Below are 14,928 nucleotides of genomic sequence, written 5' to 3'. Positions count from 1 at the left end.
GTTCCTGCAGGGAGGGCCCTCAGCCCCCACAAAAGACCCTGACAAGTGTGAAGATGAGGTTTTTCACCTAGTATCCACTGAATTAGCAGCTCCCCATAACTGAAGGGACCAGTCTCATCCTTCCCTGCCCTGGAGCACAATTCCCACCTACCCTTGCAGTAACTCTGCCATTTGTCTGATGGCAAAAAAGGTCACTTTGACTGGCCAGTAAAGAAGCATTTTTTTATATTTCCTTAGTATCATTTTCCTGACACTACAGTGAACAAAAACAGCTCACCGTGCTAGCAAACAAGTTTGGGAGCAGGCAGAAGATGAGAGGAGGAAGCACATGGCTGGCAGAGACAGGAGAGGGGATGTAGCTCCCCTTTTCAGCAGCACAAGGGATACAATCAGCTCAGCCTGTAATGTCAACCCACAGCCTGACCACTGTGGTTTCTCTGCAGAGAAGCCTTTCTTTCTGGTCATCTCCTCCATTCGTGCTGCCTTGCACTTCTCCTTTTACCAGGTAATGGGTACTGTCCTGTTCAGTGAATGTAATTCATACCACGTGGGCTTGGACTCTCTCCTTTTGCTCTTGTATGACTGAGTAGCAAAGTCCCTTCATCATAAAAAACCCCCTTTTCCCCCATCCTGCCCCCAGTTTCCCCAGTCCACTGCACACCAAGCCCCTTTAGCTGAGATGCCAGTGCCCTGTGTGAAACATGCCACCGTCATGAATGAGCTGGGATGGAGAGGCTGAGCTGGGATATTTCTGGGTGCAGGGGGCCCTGTTGCCTTCTCACAAGTTCTTATGCTATCAGACATTGCCTGTGTGCTCACCACTGAAACATACCCTCAATAACAGCTGCTGTTGCTGCCAAGTTCTTGCAGGACAAAGGGAATAACAAAAGGTTCTTCCACTGGAGTGATCTCTTCTTTTTACTTCCCTTCCTTTTTGCTCCAACTTGGAAAGAACGAAGTCAAGGCACTGCCAAAGCAGAGGAAAACAAGGCCAAGCACACACAGATGGTGACTTCACAAATTTAATTTAAAATCATCCTTTATTATTCAAAATATTAAAATTCAAGCAATAATGCCCAAAGGAGCTGCACTGATTAAAGCTCCCTAATGTTTCATGGCCAAATCTTGCTGCTTCCACCAAAGGTCACAGGGACAAGAAGTGAAACCCCTCTGGACTGCAGAGAAAAGTAGGGCTGTACCTGCTGTAGATCACTTAACCAGTTACTTACTGACCCAATCAGCTTCACTTGAAGCAAAGCACCAGCTGCTCCTTACCCAATTAATGATTGCCACAGCAAATTAACATGGTGCTACACCAGGCGTGGATGTGGTCCGCAGAGTCCGGAATGCACAGAGCAATATGCTATTGCAAAAATAATCACAGTAATATCTTTACTGTTAGGTAGCATCCTTCATCTGGAAGGATGCTGAGGTCCCTGAGCGCTATGTGGCTCACTTCATGCAACGTGCTCTGCAGTGAGGGGGTGGAGGGCAGGGAGGGAGTGTATAGTTGCTGTTTCAGGGGAAAGTAAAGAGGAGCTGGTCAGGGCAGCTCTACTGTGGCAGAGACAGCATTGACCACACGTCTGGTTGTTCCTGCAGTTCAAACAAATCATTGCTTAATTGGTTGTAAATCTGCTGAACTCGAAGTGTGCCTTCCCCCTGCCTTATGCATCACAGTCCTCTCCAGTGCCTCTCCTCCTGGTGTGTGATGCGACATCCCGATGGCACAGGGCTGCACCACAGATCCAGTGGATGTCACGGCTTGATGTGCTGCCCATTCTCTTCCTGGCTACAGTGGACACAGCAAGCTTCTGGGTGTAGAGCTGGTCATCCAGCTGCAGTGAGCATCCTGCAGTGGGAAGGAACCACAAGGTTGGGCTGCAGATGCAGGAAAGTTCACATGGCAAGGTGTTATTCCATGCTCAGTGCTGCTGGGCCAAGTGCTGCATCTCAGAGTCCTTCCTCGGTTTCTCTACTATGGTAGAGGCCCTTGCCCTGTCTCTCTGCAGTCGTCCTGCATTGTGGGATCCTGCTGCCAGTATGGAAGAATAACTCAGCCACTATCTTCTTCCACCAAGTTTTCAGTCCAGCACCTAAATACTAATTAGTTTTGGCTCCACATAGTTCATGCTTTTTATGACCCTCAGACATTAATCCCCTATAAATTACAGTCCAGACAGATCAATCAGCCTGGAGGGCTTTGGGACACTGGTGTCTAGTGCTGAAGCATTACATTTTTCAATTTTACTACAATTAGGCCGGCATCAGATATTATTGACAAATAAACCATGCAATCAAAGCCTTCATCCTGTCACGCTGCTGCGAAGAGGATCCATTTACATCTCAGCCAACTGCAGGATGCCCAGAGGGAGGAGACATGGGAGAGCCATGCCTCAAGCACCAGCAACCCCTCGTACGGTTACAGGAGCCACCCCTTTGTAATTATAGGACTCCCTCATTATAATTACTGTTATTTATATAATTGTGGTGAGTGTTTTCAGTGCTGTCAGCAGTCTGGAAAATGCCCAGCCCCACTACAGCCAAGCGTTTCAGGCGCTTCACTGCTAAGAGTCTGGGCTTAAATTATGATGGCCAAGAGCATGGCTGGGCCAGCCCAGGAATAGCAGCCTATGTCCTGGCGACCCGAAAACTTTATTTGGAAGATTCCTATGCCTTGGGATTGTAGAGGAGGACATAAGGTTATCCCTGCCTCCTTCTCTCAGGCCACTGCTCTGGGAGCATCACACCCTGCATGGGCTGACATTCCCTGTCACCTTGCTGTCATTGGCTGCAGGAGACACTCCTGGATCATGAGGCACCACGTGGGTCACATGTCCCTGCAAGGAATCCAGTAATGGGCACATTCTCTGTGTCCTTTGTTTTCTCTCTGATCATCTTGTCTAAAAATGTGGAGGAGATGAGCTGTTTAGAGAAAATGAGGGAAGGGGTTGGTACTCAGGAGGTGCTGGTTTTGTACCTGCAGCTGGAAGCTTCACTTTTGTTCCTGTGTCAAACACAAATCAAAAGAATGGGTTTAAGCTGTATGTGGGCAAGCAAGTGCTGATGTTTGTGGCTGGCTTCTTTGCATCTGAATAGGAAGAAATCCAGGGTATCTCACTTAAGATGCAGAGTCAAATATATATAAATGCAGTAAGGTAAGGAACCTGTTTTACTGGATGACAAACTGCCTATAAATCAGTGTCATGTCTGCTGTAGAGAAGTAAAAACTTATCAGGGTCTTACAGTTAGTGCTAAAGACACAAGAAGTAATTCCTCTCTGTTGCTATATGGGAGGTGGCTTCAGCTTTTGGGCACACTGTGAAAAACTCAGGAAAACTGAAAAGAGATGAGGCAAATTTAATAAATGCAAGAGAAGTGATGACTGCCATAGAGTGAGCTGGTCTTTTAGGGTGTGCAACAGAAAGAAAACCCTCCAGTCTATGTGCAGCTGATATTCAAGGGATGCCGATCAATAATTTTTTTATTTTGCTTCTTGGTACAGCAAAGGGAACTTGGCCCAATTTTCAGGGAAAATTGTTTTAGAAACACTACTAGAAAAAAAGCAAAGTGTGAGGGCACCAAAGCACCACAGGAGGATGTTTATGTGAGGAGTTTACAGGATGGCTTTGAACAAACATCCCTCAAGAACATCAGCCTACTTGACCCATTCCAGAGATGCAAGTTTTCCTGTTTCACATCCCCTGCAGACCTTCAGACCAACTTTCTCTCTGGATGGCAGTCACCTATTATGGTACCCCCACATGCAGGAGTAGGAGGTTCATTTTAGGTTTATGAGCAACAGTCGAGATGAACTCTGACAGCGCATGAGCACGGAGCGCACTGGAGCAAAATGTGGGAGCAGCAGAGCCCTCCTGGGGAAGCGGAGGGGCAGGCGCCGACCTCTTCACTCTCGTGGCCAGTGACAGGACGCGAAGAAACGGCATGAAGCTGAGTAAGGGGAGGTTTAGTTTGAGTGTCAGGAATAGGTTCTTCACCCAGACGGTGGTTGGGCACTGGAACAGGCTCCCCAGGGAAGTGGTCACAGCACCAAGCCTGGCAGAGTTCAAGTGTTTGGACAATGCTTTCAGGGATTCTTGGGGATGGTCCTGTGCAGGACCAGGAGCTGGACTCGATGATCCTGATGGGTCTCTCCCAACTCAGCATATTCTGTGATTTTGTGATTCTCTGATTTGAGGTGCTAACTGCAGAGAGCGGGGGCTGTGACTCGAGAGCCAGCCGTACGCCCCACGGGTAAGGTCTGAGGCTGTGGACGACCCTCCTTCCGTCACTCGGTCCGCCCCCCGCTGACCCCTGCCCGTCCCTCACACCGTCACGGCCCCACAGTACTACATCTCCCGTCGGCCCCCTCTATGACGGGGACGCATGCGCCAGCCACCTCCCGACGTGCCCACGCCCCCGAGGCTTGCCGGGATTTGTAGTTCCAGTCTGCGGTATGGGCCCTTGCTGGCCCCATGGCCGGGGACTCCATTTCCCGTGGGCCTGCGGGGCGGCGCATGCGCCGTGCGGGCAGCGGGGCGCGGTGGGGGGGCGCGGGGCAGCGCAGGTTCCCGTCTGCGCTGGCTGCGGCCTTCACCGAGCGGGGGGGCGGCCCCGGCCCGGCCCCGCGGGACCATGGACCCGGCCGAGGCCGTCCTGCAGGAGAAGGCGCTCAAGTTCATGGTGAGGGGCCGCGGCGGCGGCGGATGTGGGCACCTGTGCGTGTGGAGGGGCTGGGGGGGATGGGCGTGGGGTGGTGGAGGGTGGCGAGATGGAGCGGGGGGCAATGGGGAAGGGGACCCGGGAGGAGGCCGGGCCTCGGGGCTGGGCTGGGCCGGGCCGGGCCGGACCGGGGGGCGCCGGGCTGGCGGGCGGAGGAGGGTGGTGAGCGGGGCCCGGGGTGGGGAGGTGTCCTGCCTGCCGGGGAGGGGCTGCCTGCCGGGAGCAGGGTCCCCAAATCCGTGGAAAAGGAGCACTGGGAGGAGGGGGAGGAAGCTCCAGGTGCCACCTGGGAGTGAGAGAAGTGAAACTGGAAAGAGGCAGGACCTTGCAGAGGGGCCCAGAGGCACCGGGAGGGTTTGCGCATGTAATTCTTATTTTTTTCCTCTTAATCTGTACACCTCAGACTATCCTTCCATACGGCACACCATCCCTCTGTAATTTTGTTTTTCCTCCCATTTTCTACCGCGAGAGCTGTAAATACTGACACTTAAGCGTTTCACCTGCTGCCGCAGCAGCGTATCAGTTCTAGTGACTGCGAAGAGCACGTACATTGTTTAGATCTGTGAGTTGGCCTCTGGCATGGAAAACAGCCTTGGGGGTACTTGCATCCAAGGTACTCTTCAGATGCGGCTAATTTACGTAGATGCGAGGCATTGTGCACTTAAACTGTAGTTTCATTCTCTTTCTTCGTTAGTTGATATTTCTAAGTGTTTTGGCCAGAAATGTAATATTTTAGAATTGAAAACAAACTGCTGCCAACCAAGCTGTGTGTAAATTTCACATACCCCAAACTGTTTTTTCCCTAAGGATATAATTTAAATGACTGGCAACACTTGCTAAAAGTTTGTTTTGAATTAGTGCTTCCAGTGGCACAGAATTAAATTTAGGCTCATCAGGAAGAAGGAATTCTATTAAACCTTCAAAACATATGCCTAAAATGAAATTGAGGAAACACTATTTGCAGATTTTAATTTTTAATTGAGCTTCGAAACCACTTGTTTGGCTTTTGTTTTTTGATCTGGAAGAACTTGTTTCTCCTGAGACTTTTTGACCCTTTTGCTAGTAGTCTCCAAGTTTCTCAGATTTATGGAGTCTCAGCTCAGTGAAGTGGGAAAATGCCATGGACACCTAAATAGACAAGGTAGCAATTAGTAATAATGAATGGCCCTCTTTGGTGCGTGGACGGCCAAAGGAGTGTCCCAGATCCTGCTGCACTTGTGTTTGGCCAAGCTTGGTAATTACAACCTGCCTCTAGATAGTGAGTTTCACATCCCAAAAAGTTTCTTGTGAAACATTGTTGTCTGCTGCCAGACAGGACTGTGTACGTGCTGCCCTGTCTTCTCATATGCTGCCTTTTTTGCCTCCTGTACTGAGGTTCCCTTCCAAGGACTTAGTCCAGGCCTTTTGAGATCATCTGTAAGATCAGGCCTGGAGGCTGAGGGAATCCCCATCCATCTTGCAGCTGGGCTGTGTCCCACTCGAACAATAGAGCAAACAATAGAGCTCCTTGACATTGGGAAGAGGCTGGAGCCTGAGAGAGCTGATCTTATGGGAGATGTGTCTGTTAAGAGCACCAGATAAAAGGAGGAATTACCAAGATCAGGCTGCACTGAGAGCTAAAATCTAACCTAAGTTCTTCCATGTTTTATTAGAATGCCTCTTGTATGCAAAATGCTTGTAAAATGTGCAATGAAAGATGTGGCTTTCCTCTGTCCACTCTGAACTTTTTGGGGGTATTTTTGCTTACAGGTTGAGAGGAGAGTGAGAAAAGCTTTGGTTTAACACATCTCAGGCTTTTGCTTTAGTGCATTTCTCTCTAGGATGTGGCTCTTACTTTAATTATGCTGATGTAGTAAAGTTTTGTCAGACTAGGGGTCTTCTGGTGTTCATGGAGGGGTGGCACAGGTAGGTTGTTTAGATACGTGAAGGATAAGTTGCAAGTATCATCTTGGCCCTCCTAGGAAAAGTCTTCTTGTTTCTGCCTTTTAGCACTCAGGAAGTGCTTGGGCACTGCAGTAATGGCACTGGTGCAGTTATCTGCACAGAGGTAGCTCGTGCATCCTCTCAGCTAATGCTGAATCATTCACCTTGTCCATCCGAGTGTGGGACACGCTTCATGTTCGTCTTCCTTGTTTGGTGGCTCACAGTTTGGATTGAGGAGGGCTTTGCTATTAATTATTGATTTTCTCAGAGCTTCCCAGGCAGCATCGTAGGTAAATACTCAAATATGTTTTGGAGACACGAGGCCTGTTATCAAAAACTGGAGAGATAGTTTTGGTTTTCATGTGTGTTTGGGGTAGGTTTCATTTCATATTGAAAAGCAACCCTGTAGGGGGTAGTATTTTTGTACTTCTCTAGAAGATAATACTTTTTCCACTTAAATATGTCAGTACCTAGTTTTTGACATTGACTTTGAGCAGCTCTCTTGAGTCACAAGATATCAGGCAAGATGGACCTGGTGATTTGTTTTTCATTTTAATGTCCAACTCTAATAGAAAAATGTCATATGGAAACTTCATCCAGTGCTAATATTATGAATGAAACTATTTTGCTTTAAGGCATCTATATTTAATGCTTTGAAAGGCAGATTGTACTCTGTTGTTTTGCTGTATGCTTATGTCTGTGCAACATTTCGATGGGAGTAGAAGGCAGCTACCTTCTCAGTGGCTGATACTGGCTTGATTACTTGCCAATGAAGCAGTATTACATTTAACTAATAGCTGCTACCAGATTCCTAGTTATCCATGGTCAGTTACAATACATATAATCTAATAGTTTAAAGTTTAAATCATTTATTTAACTTTGTTTCCTTACTCTACATTTTAATAAGGCCTAATTTATTTCTCATATTAAATTGCTGTGTATTAACACTATGCAATACAAAGCAGCTGCTCACCAGGGAAGATTTTTTGCTGGTGAATGAGTGTTTTCTATCATGTGTTCTACATGTCATCAGATTGTTTGTTTGTTTGTTTGTTTGTTTCGAATGAAAGACGGTTCATAGATTAAAAATATGATCTTTTAAATTATATAGTCCAGTTTTCTGCAGCTACAGCAAGGATTTTACCAGAGTGGAACCTGTCTTAGTTCACTTCAGCCCTTTTTCGTGTTTGTACAATGCTACAGATAGAAGTACACTCTTTATAAAGTAAAGTGTGTAAGAGACTGATGCATAAGCTGAATATGCCCATTAACTTAAAAAAATGCACACAAAAGCCCTGCCCCAACCCCCTTGCCTTACAGAGCTCTGCTTTTATGCCTTCAAGAAATGGAATTTCCATTGTCATAACTGTTTACAAAAGAACAAGAAATCGAGGTGCTGGATAAGTAACTTTCATGTTTGAATAAGTGTTTGAAACTGTAGATACAGTATTTAAAGTATGAGTGTGATAGGCTCAACTGAGACTTTGATTAAATGTCATATAAAGTAAACTACATAAGCCTGCATAGAATAGTAGATATTTTTTCAAAGTAGCTTCAAATGGTTCTGTTAAGTATACGAATGTTCTGATGATTATCTTTTTAATTAAAATGAGAAATCTTTGTTTAAAGTGGCATTCTTTTTTACGGCCTGTTACAGTCTCTGTAACAATCATTTCTTAAGTCTGAACGTTTTTAATTCCAGGAATCCATTTATATAAAACTATGTTTAGACTTAATTAAGGAACAATTCTTACAAAGCTTGTAAATAGCCAGGAAAAAAGGACAGAAAATAAAACTGACATTCACACTTAACAGAATGATTGTTACAAGGTATGTAATATGCTATAAAAATACAATAAAGCCCTTTTTATAAGAGTTCATATTTTTTGTTCCTCATTTTGAAAGGTATTTAAGAAAAATATCAAAGCTCTATGAAGCGACATCTGTTTTCTTGAATGGACTAGTGACAACTTCAGTTGTATTTAATTAGCAGTGCTTGGAACAGTACCTGACCAGTTTGGGATCCCATATAGGATGGCTGGAGAGGCAAAAGCTTGATATTTAATGAAGTTTCACTTTCTCAGTTTTTACAAATTAATCAATTTGCAATAATTTATTTAATTTCTTGGCCTGTGAATAGAAAGATGTCAATCCTGGCGTTCTCCATGAGTGTCTTTTTTTCTGTTTTATCCCTAAATTACCATTTTCCTTTTCTTTTTGGATGCGATTCTAGGAGGTGCTGATGGACCTTCCACTTTCACAGGAGAAGCAGAACCTTTTGGTTGTCTTTTAAGATACATCTATGCATTGGTTTTTGGGGTTTTTTTGGTCATTGCCAGTTTTTTAAGGGTTTTGTGTGTGTTTTTGTTTTGGCTCGGGTTTTTTTTTAATTAGGGAAAAGTCTGAAGTTGATTAATTTTTATACTCCCACGTTTGTAGGAGTTTCCACACAACTGCCAGGTAATACAGTGAAGAATAGTCAGTGTTACTGCAGGCCGAAGGGTAATAAAGTTGGAATTTTTTTTCTGTTTTTGTGTGTATATATATGGAACAGATGGACAAAGGCTTATACTTTAAAAGACATTCTGTTTGCAGTGAATGATTTGTGGTGTCAGTAGGACTGGGATTTTTAAGACCTATGATTTGTTAGCTTTGTTTTAAGAAAGTCTTCTTGGAGAACCTTGCGGTCTTCCTAAGAACCTATTTATGTTGTGGACATTGTGGCAGAGAATCCTGAGTATCCAAAGCAAGGGTGTCATGAAAGCAGTGAGAACAATTCTGTGAGCTGGGAGAGCAAGAATGTTGCCTCCTAAATGTGGGCTTGCAAGTCCTGTTTGAATATTAAACGTGTGCTTAGCTGAAACAGCATCCTCTTAGTTGGAAATTTGTTGAGACTGGTGTATTGCAAAGAAAATGTTGATTTATTTTCTTCCATCCCAAACTTTGTGCTGTAGATTTTTCTGCACTTGGTGCAGGCCTCTGGTACTTCAGGAACTTCACCCTCACTTCTCTGGTAATGTTTCATTTCAGCCACTTTGCTCCATTAAATGTATGCAATTAGAAAAGCAAATGGCAAATTTGCTATCGCATCATTGAAGTATTTAGTTTCATAGACTTAAAAAGCCAAATTTGTTGCACCATGCTCTCCACACTGTAATATATACTATAAACATCAGAGAGAATAGGCTGACCTTAATATTTGCTTCTCAGACTAAATCGCCGCCTTGCAGCAGTTATTTCCCACTGAATAAAAAGTTTAATTTCACGCCCTGATTAGTGCTAGTATGTGCAGGTGGATATTTATTTTATGCAGCTAAACTAATCTGCCTTGGCAAATTATTTGCCAGTCAGCAGAGCTGTAATTCCTCATGAGTATTTGGTACTAAATTATCATTCTCATTAGTAAGATAAAGCAGACTGTTCTAACCACAAGTTTGGTTTGGCAAAGGGTTTCCTAAATAATCCTTAGAAGATAGAAGATGTGCTTTGGCCTCAACATTCTCAATATCCTATAGAGGTTTGTGATACAGAAAAAGGTAATGAGGATTTTAGAGGAAGAAAATAAAATTATTCCATACCTGTGTGTCATCTCTAGAGGTAAGGTAGGAATGTACAGTGTTCAGAGATTGTCCCTCTAAGAGGTATCTAATGAAGAAAAAAATAAATGGTCATCTTTGGAATATTTCTGGTGGCCAACCAAGCTCTGATCTCTGGGCCGTAAATGGGATGAAAATATAAACTTCCATTGTTTTATTATTTATTTTTAGTGCTAGCAGCTACAGAGGTAGCAGAAAGAATGGCTTCAGACAAAGTTAAATGGCAAAGGAGACTTCATGGTCTGGTCTCATTTAAAATTCACACTAAAAATATTTGAAGTGGGGATCAGAAAGTATTTCCTGACATACAGATATTGAGTGGATACGCTTGTCAAGTGAATGTGTTCATCCATTATTTTGTTTTCTCTGGATTTTACTGTGTTAGTAGTTTGTTTGTATCATAAAACGTGTTCATGAAAAGTATTTATTTTCTTTTACAAAGAGCATCATCTATACCTGGAAATTGGGAATTTTCACTAAGACTTGAGTGAAGGGATTCCACAGACCTTTTTTCATCTGCATAATTGTCATATATTCTTGTCATATTAATCTTCCTAGTGGTTGCTGCAACAGTATTTAGGGTATAAATGATCAGATCACGTGTAAGACCAGTAAAACCAGCAAGCTGAGCAACTCGATTTTGTTGTATGAAAATTCTCATACTAAATTCATCCATGCAGACGGAATAAGCCGTTTCCTCACTTCCTTGTCTGCTTACATTGTGTCATTTCAAACTCCACGTATGCTGGTGAGATTTGTGTAATATTTAACTTATTCTCAGTGGCAAGCTTAACTAGTGTTTCAAATACTGAATATTTTCTTCAGTCTTCCTCATTTCCTCCTTACCATTCAGGAGATGCTCAGCAGGCCATGCTCTTTATATATTTTAAGTGATTTTGCACATAAGGGCTGAATCCACTGTGTGTTCAGCTGTGGAAACTGAAAATGAGTTGTAGCATAGCAGAGTCCAGTGGCTGCAGCTAAAGAGAAAGTGCTCAAAATACAATGAATAAGCAGTCCAACATGAAGCTGCTTCCTTGACAAGATGCTGATCAGTGCTGAGAAAAACTTCTTGATACCACAGAAATGGTTGACAATAAGCGTCCTGGGAATTTCAGTAAATATTTCCTGCTTATTCAACATTAGGGCTTTCTAATGTCTCTTTTTCTGAGGTCCTGAGGAACTCTGGTCTTGGACAAATACTACCGCTGCTTGCAGAAAGAGAAAGCTGAAGCTCAGAAATTTGCCAGGGGTCATGGACTGGAGGAATTTGTGTAGAGTCTTATGGTACACTGATAAAAGAAAGCAGAATACAAAGAAACCAGTTCTAATAGCTAGCCTTGTGCTTCTGACCATGTTTTGGTTAATTTTACAATTGGCTAGCCACCTGTTAAGATAACACATTTTATCATTAAACAAAATTAATTTTAAAAATGGCTTGAAACTGTCTGACTTTAATGGGATCTGAATATTCTTAGTTTTAATCTGCCTCATGAGGCTTGTCTTTCTTCTGGGAAGTACATTGTTACATCATTAAAATATCATCCCCTACTGAGAGAGAAATCGGTCCCATTCACTAAATGGCAATGCTGAAACAGTGACAAGTATTTCTAAAAACTGCATTAAAATTCATTTTTTTCTCTTTCATGTGCAAGTTCCTTGGTTCCATTAACCAATGGGTGCTCAGCCTACTTGCAGCCGTGTGTGCACAGCCAGATTTGTTATCTGGGATGGCAGAAGGGTTCAGAAGTGGCAATGATGACTTTTAGTTTTAAATTATTTCACTTTTCCTCAGTGATTTTTCTTGGAAACAAATGATTGATCGTAATTTTGCAATCTCTAGCTGCTTCTATTCCTCCTCTGTATTAAAAATTGAGAAACATCTGATTTAATTTCCCTTCCCCCACTGCTGAAACAGGGTCTTGTGCATTCATCTTGATGAGAGCAACAGAAAGGAGAGAATAAGGAAGAATGGGAAAGCTCGGCAAGGGGTCTTTCCAGTCTTGGTGAGGGAAGGACAGAAGTATTTACAGTCTGTGAGCAGGAACCATGCAACCTCTTGGCAGAATCCACTGGAATAACCAGTTTTGACTAGAAGCAGCAAGAAGTCTAGTGCTGGTTTAATTTCCTTCATCCCATGGTAAGAAGGGAAAGGTTATGGGCACATACTATGAAGGAGTGAAGTTCTTAAGTGCAGTTGTATGTTAGCAGAGCAATATAATAAGTGTACTTCTGACTTTAGTCTACATGGGCCCATCTTCTTCAGAAGCACCTGGAGCAAAACAGATCTGCAGAAGATGGTAGAGAGGGAATTCGGATGATACCAGTCAGTGCAGAACTCTGGTGTGGTTTTTGTCAGCTGGCTGTGTGCCTACATGGGATTTTTCTGTTTGTAGTAGTCTCTCATGATATTTCCAGTTTAGGTCATAGTTATTCTTACAGATTTGAGGGGGTTTCTTTTTCCTCCAAATGTAAGAGGATGGATTAAACACTGTGGAAAAAGGTGATGGCAGTTTTTGCTTGGATACTAATCAAGGCAGGACTGTATTCTGAGTAGAAAAGAAAGTCAGAATGTTTCCATGCTTGCTCGTACAGCAACCAGAACAGTCTCTGGTTGTTTCAGAGAAAAATGGTCTAGCATGAAAGTCCGTCATACAATGTAGTCACTCTCCCTCTCTACACACATCGTTTGTAATTTATTGTGAGAGCGATGCAGAATGGAGCAGTGTTTATGTGGGAGTTGCTTTTAGTTTATGGATAGTTGGCCTTGAATTCTGTCTGTTAAGAAGAGGTTGGCGGTTCTCCAGGGGGGTTGTTCATTGGGTCTGCTAAATGCCCTTCCTTCTTACATGCCACAGCTCTCAGCGTGATTGAGAAATGCAGCCAGCTATCACTCACCTCCTGCAAATTAGAACAATGAGAAGTGGGTGTAGTCTCAAGAAATGAATTGATCTTGTTTAGAAGATGGGTCTTGGAAGCATCTCAACAGTTTTCTGAAGAAGTCCAAACAATGTTAACACTTCCTTCAAATGTGAAGGTGTTTTCTGTTGCTAATATGTTCAAAAGGAAAAAAAAAAAATCTTTATTCCCTGTTCTTTTTGTATTTTTTTTTCCTTTTAATTTTTTTCTTCTCTTGACTGGTATGACTCCATTGAATTGTGTTGCTCTAGTACTTTGTTACAGCTGTTGTTTATAAGCAAGCATAAATGTCCTGCAAGGTTTTTGCTGACAAGAAGGTATTTCTGGATATCTATAATCTCACTCACCTAAAAATAAGACTTTCTGCAGGCACTATAGAGAGCCCATCAGTGAGAAGACACATCTCTGTGTGGTGTTGGAACAGATCTGGTGTTGAATGGGTTCAAGTCTGATACTGGCAGACAGTGTACTCTAGAGCTTTTCCAAACTACTCCAAGCAGTTCCTAAGTGGAATTGTCTTTGCTATGCCATTGTAGAGCTATTCCAAACTTGACTACTTTGAAAGTTAGAATCCTTGTTCTTATTTTCCAGCTTAACTCCATTCATGGCTAATTAATTTCCATTTGTTCTTGTGCCAGTGTTGTCCTTGAGCTTAAACAGCTTTCCTTGTTCCCTTGTGTTGATCTGCAGATGTTTGTGGAGAGCAATCGTATTCTTCTGAGCTGGATCTGATCAGGCTAAACCAGCATTTTTTAATTTATTTGTCTTTCTGTCATAGGAAATTTCCTGTAACTTTTGATCATCTTAGCAGACCCTTTTAAACAGCTGCGGAATGTGGTCAGTCTCCCTGAAACTTGAACGACCAGAACTATGTAGAACATTCCAGGAAATATTTTATTGATTCCTTGTACAAAAGCAGTAATCCTAATATCTCTCTTCTGGGAGTGCTTCCCTTTATACAATATCCTACAGTAGTATTTGCCATCATTGTGGCTGCATTGTATTGGTGAACCATCATTATCTAATGAGTAACATATCCCAGGACCTCTTTCCCTTCTTCTCAGTTACTGAGTTCCTAATTTATAATGGAAATAATGTAACATTCTGATTTATGTGCATCTAGTGTTTGTTCTGTTACCCAAATCTTCAAGATGCTGTGTCCTATATGTTTATGACGTCTCTCTAATTTCATTAGCACATCAGTAATTCTTGGGGTTTTTTTAGCCATTAGTAAGGATATTTAACATTAATTTCCAGATTAATATTAAATTTCAACAAGGATCAATCTCTGTACAGCTTGATGGTTCCTTTTTCAGAATAACCTGTGATCCTCTACTCTTTTAGTTTCTTATCCTCCTTACAATTGTTGTATTAATCGTAATCCTCTCCATTTTAACTAGTAACTTCCTACATGTCATCTATCAAGTGCTTAACTACTTCTAATTTGTCTGGACTTCAGTGATCTTCTTAAAGAAGAAGATTGGGTTAGTCTAACACTAATTCTCATTTGTTCTAAATTGGGAATAGATTTACTTAGCCTCCCATGGTGACTGTTTCATTTTGGCAATAGTTATCAGTACTCAGTCTCAGTAGACTTTCTTTTTTTGGGAGAGAGGACATAACTGTTTGTCTGTTTGTGTTTTGGGTTTGTTTTTTTTTTCTTTTTTTGCCAGTTATTTTTGCAATGTTTTAGACTCATTCTGGCTAGTCTTACTGATAGTTGTTCTGCATGAGGCTACCAGGGGCTGCCCATTAGGTGTCTTCAGCT

General features: G+C 42.7%; 1 protein-coding gene across 6 annotated transcripts in view; it reads left to right on the top strand.

Annotated features, from left to right (window-relative positions):
* Nucleotides 1–4,535: 4,535 nt before the first annotated feature.
* BTRC (beta-transducin repeat containing E3 ubiquitin protein ligase) overlaps nucleotides 4,536–14,928 on the top strand; it is a 116,842-nt gene continuing 106,449 nt past the window's right edge. For 4 of the 6 annotated variants that reach the window (XM_064663137.1, XM_064663136.1, XM_064663131.1 and 1 more), the window contains exon 1: nucleotides 4,540–4,683. In XM_064663137.1, coding sequence (XP_064519207.1) covers nucleotides 4,636–4,683 — 48 coding nt within the window. In that variant the 5' untranslated portion in view covers nucleotides 4,540–4,635. Of the gene's footprint in view, nucleotides 4,684–12,363; nucleotides 12,382–14,928 lie in introns of those variants that run through there. The other 2 variants (XM_064663138.1, XM_064663134.1) reach the window with 2 other exon arrangements.

The sequence above is a fragment of the Pseudopipra pipra genome, chromosome 8 (assembly GCF_036250125.1).
Source record: "Pseudopipra pipra isolate bDixPip1 chromosome 8, bDixPip1.hap1, whole genome shotgun sequence".
Taxonomy (NCBI): Eukaryota; Metazoa; Chordata; class Aves; order Passeriformes; family Pipridae; genus Pseudopipra; species Pseudopipra pipra.
Note: the sequence above shows the minus strand (reverse complement) of the source record. Positions and strands in the feature narration are given on the sequence as shown.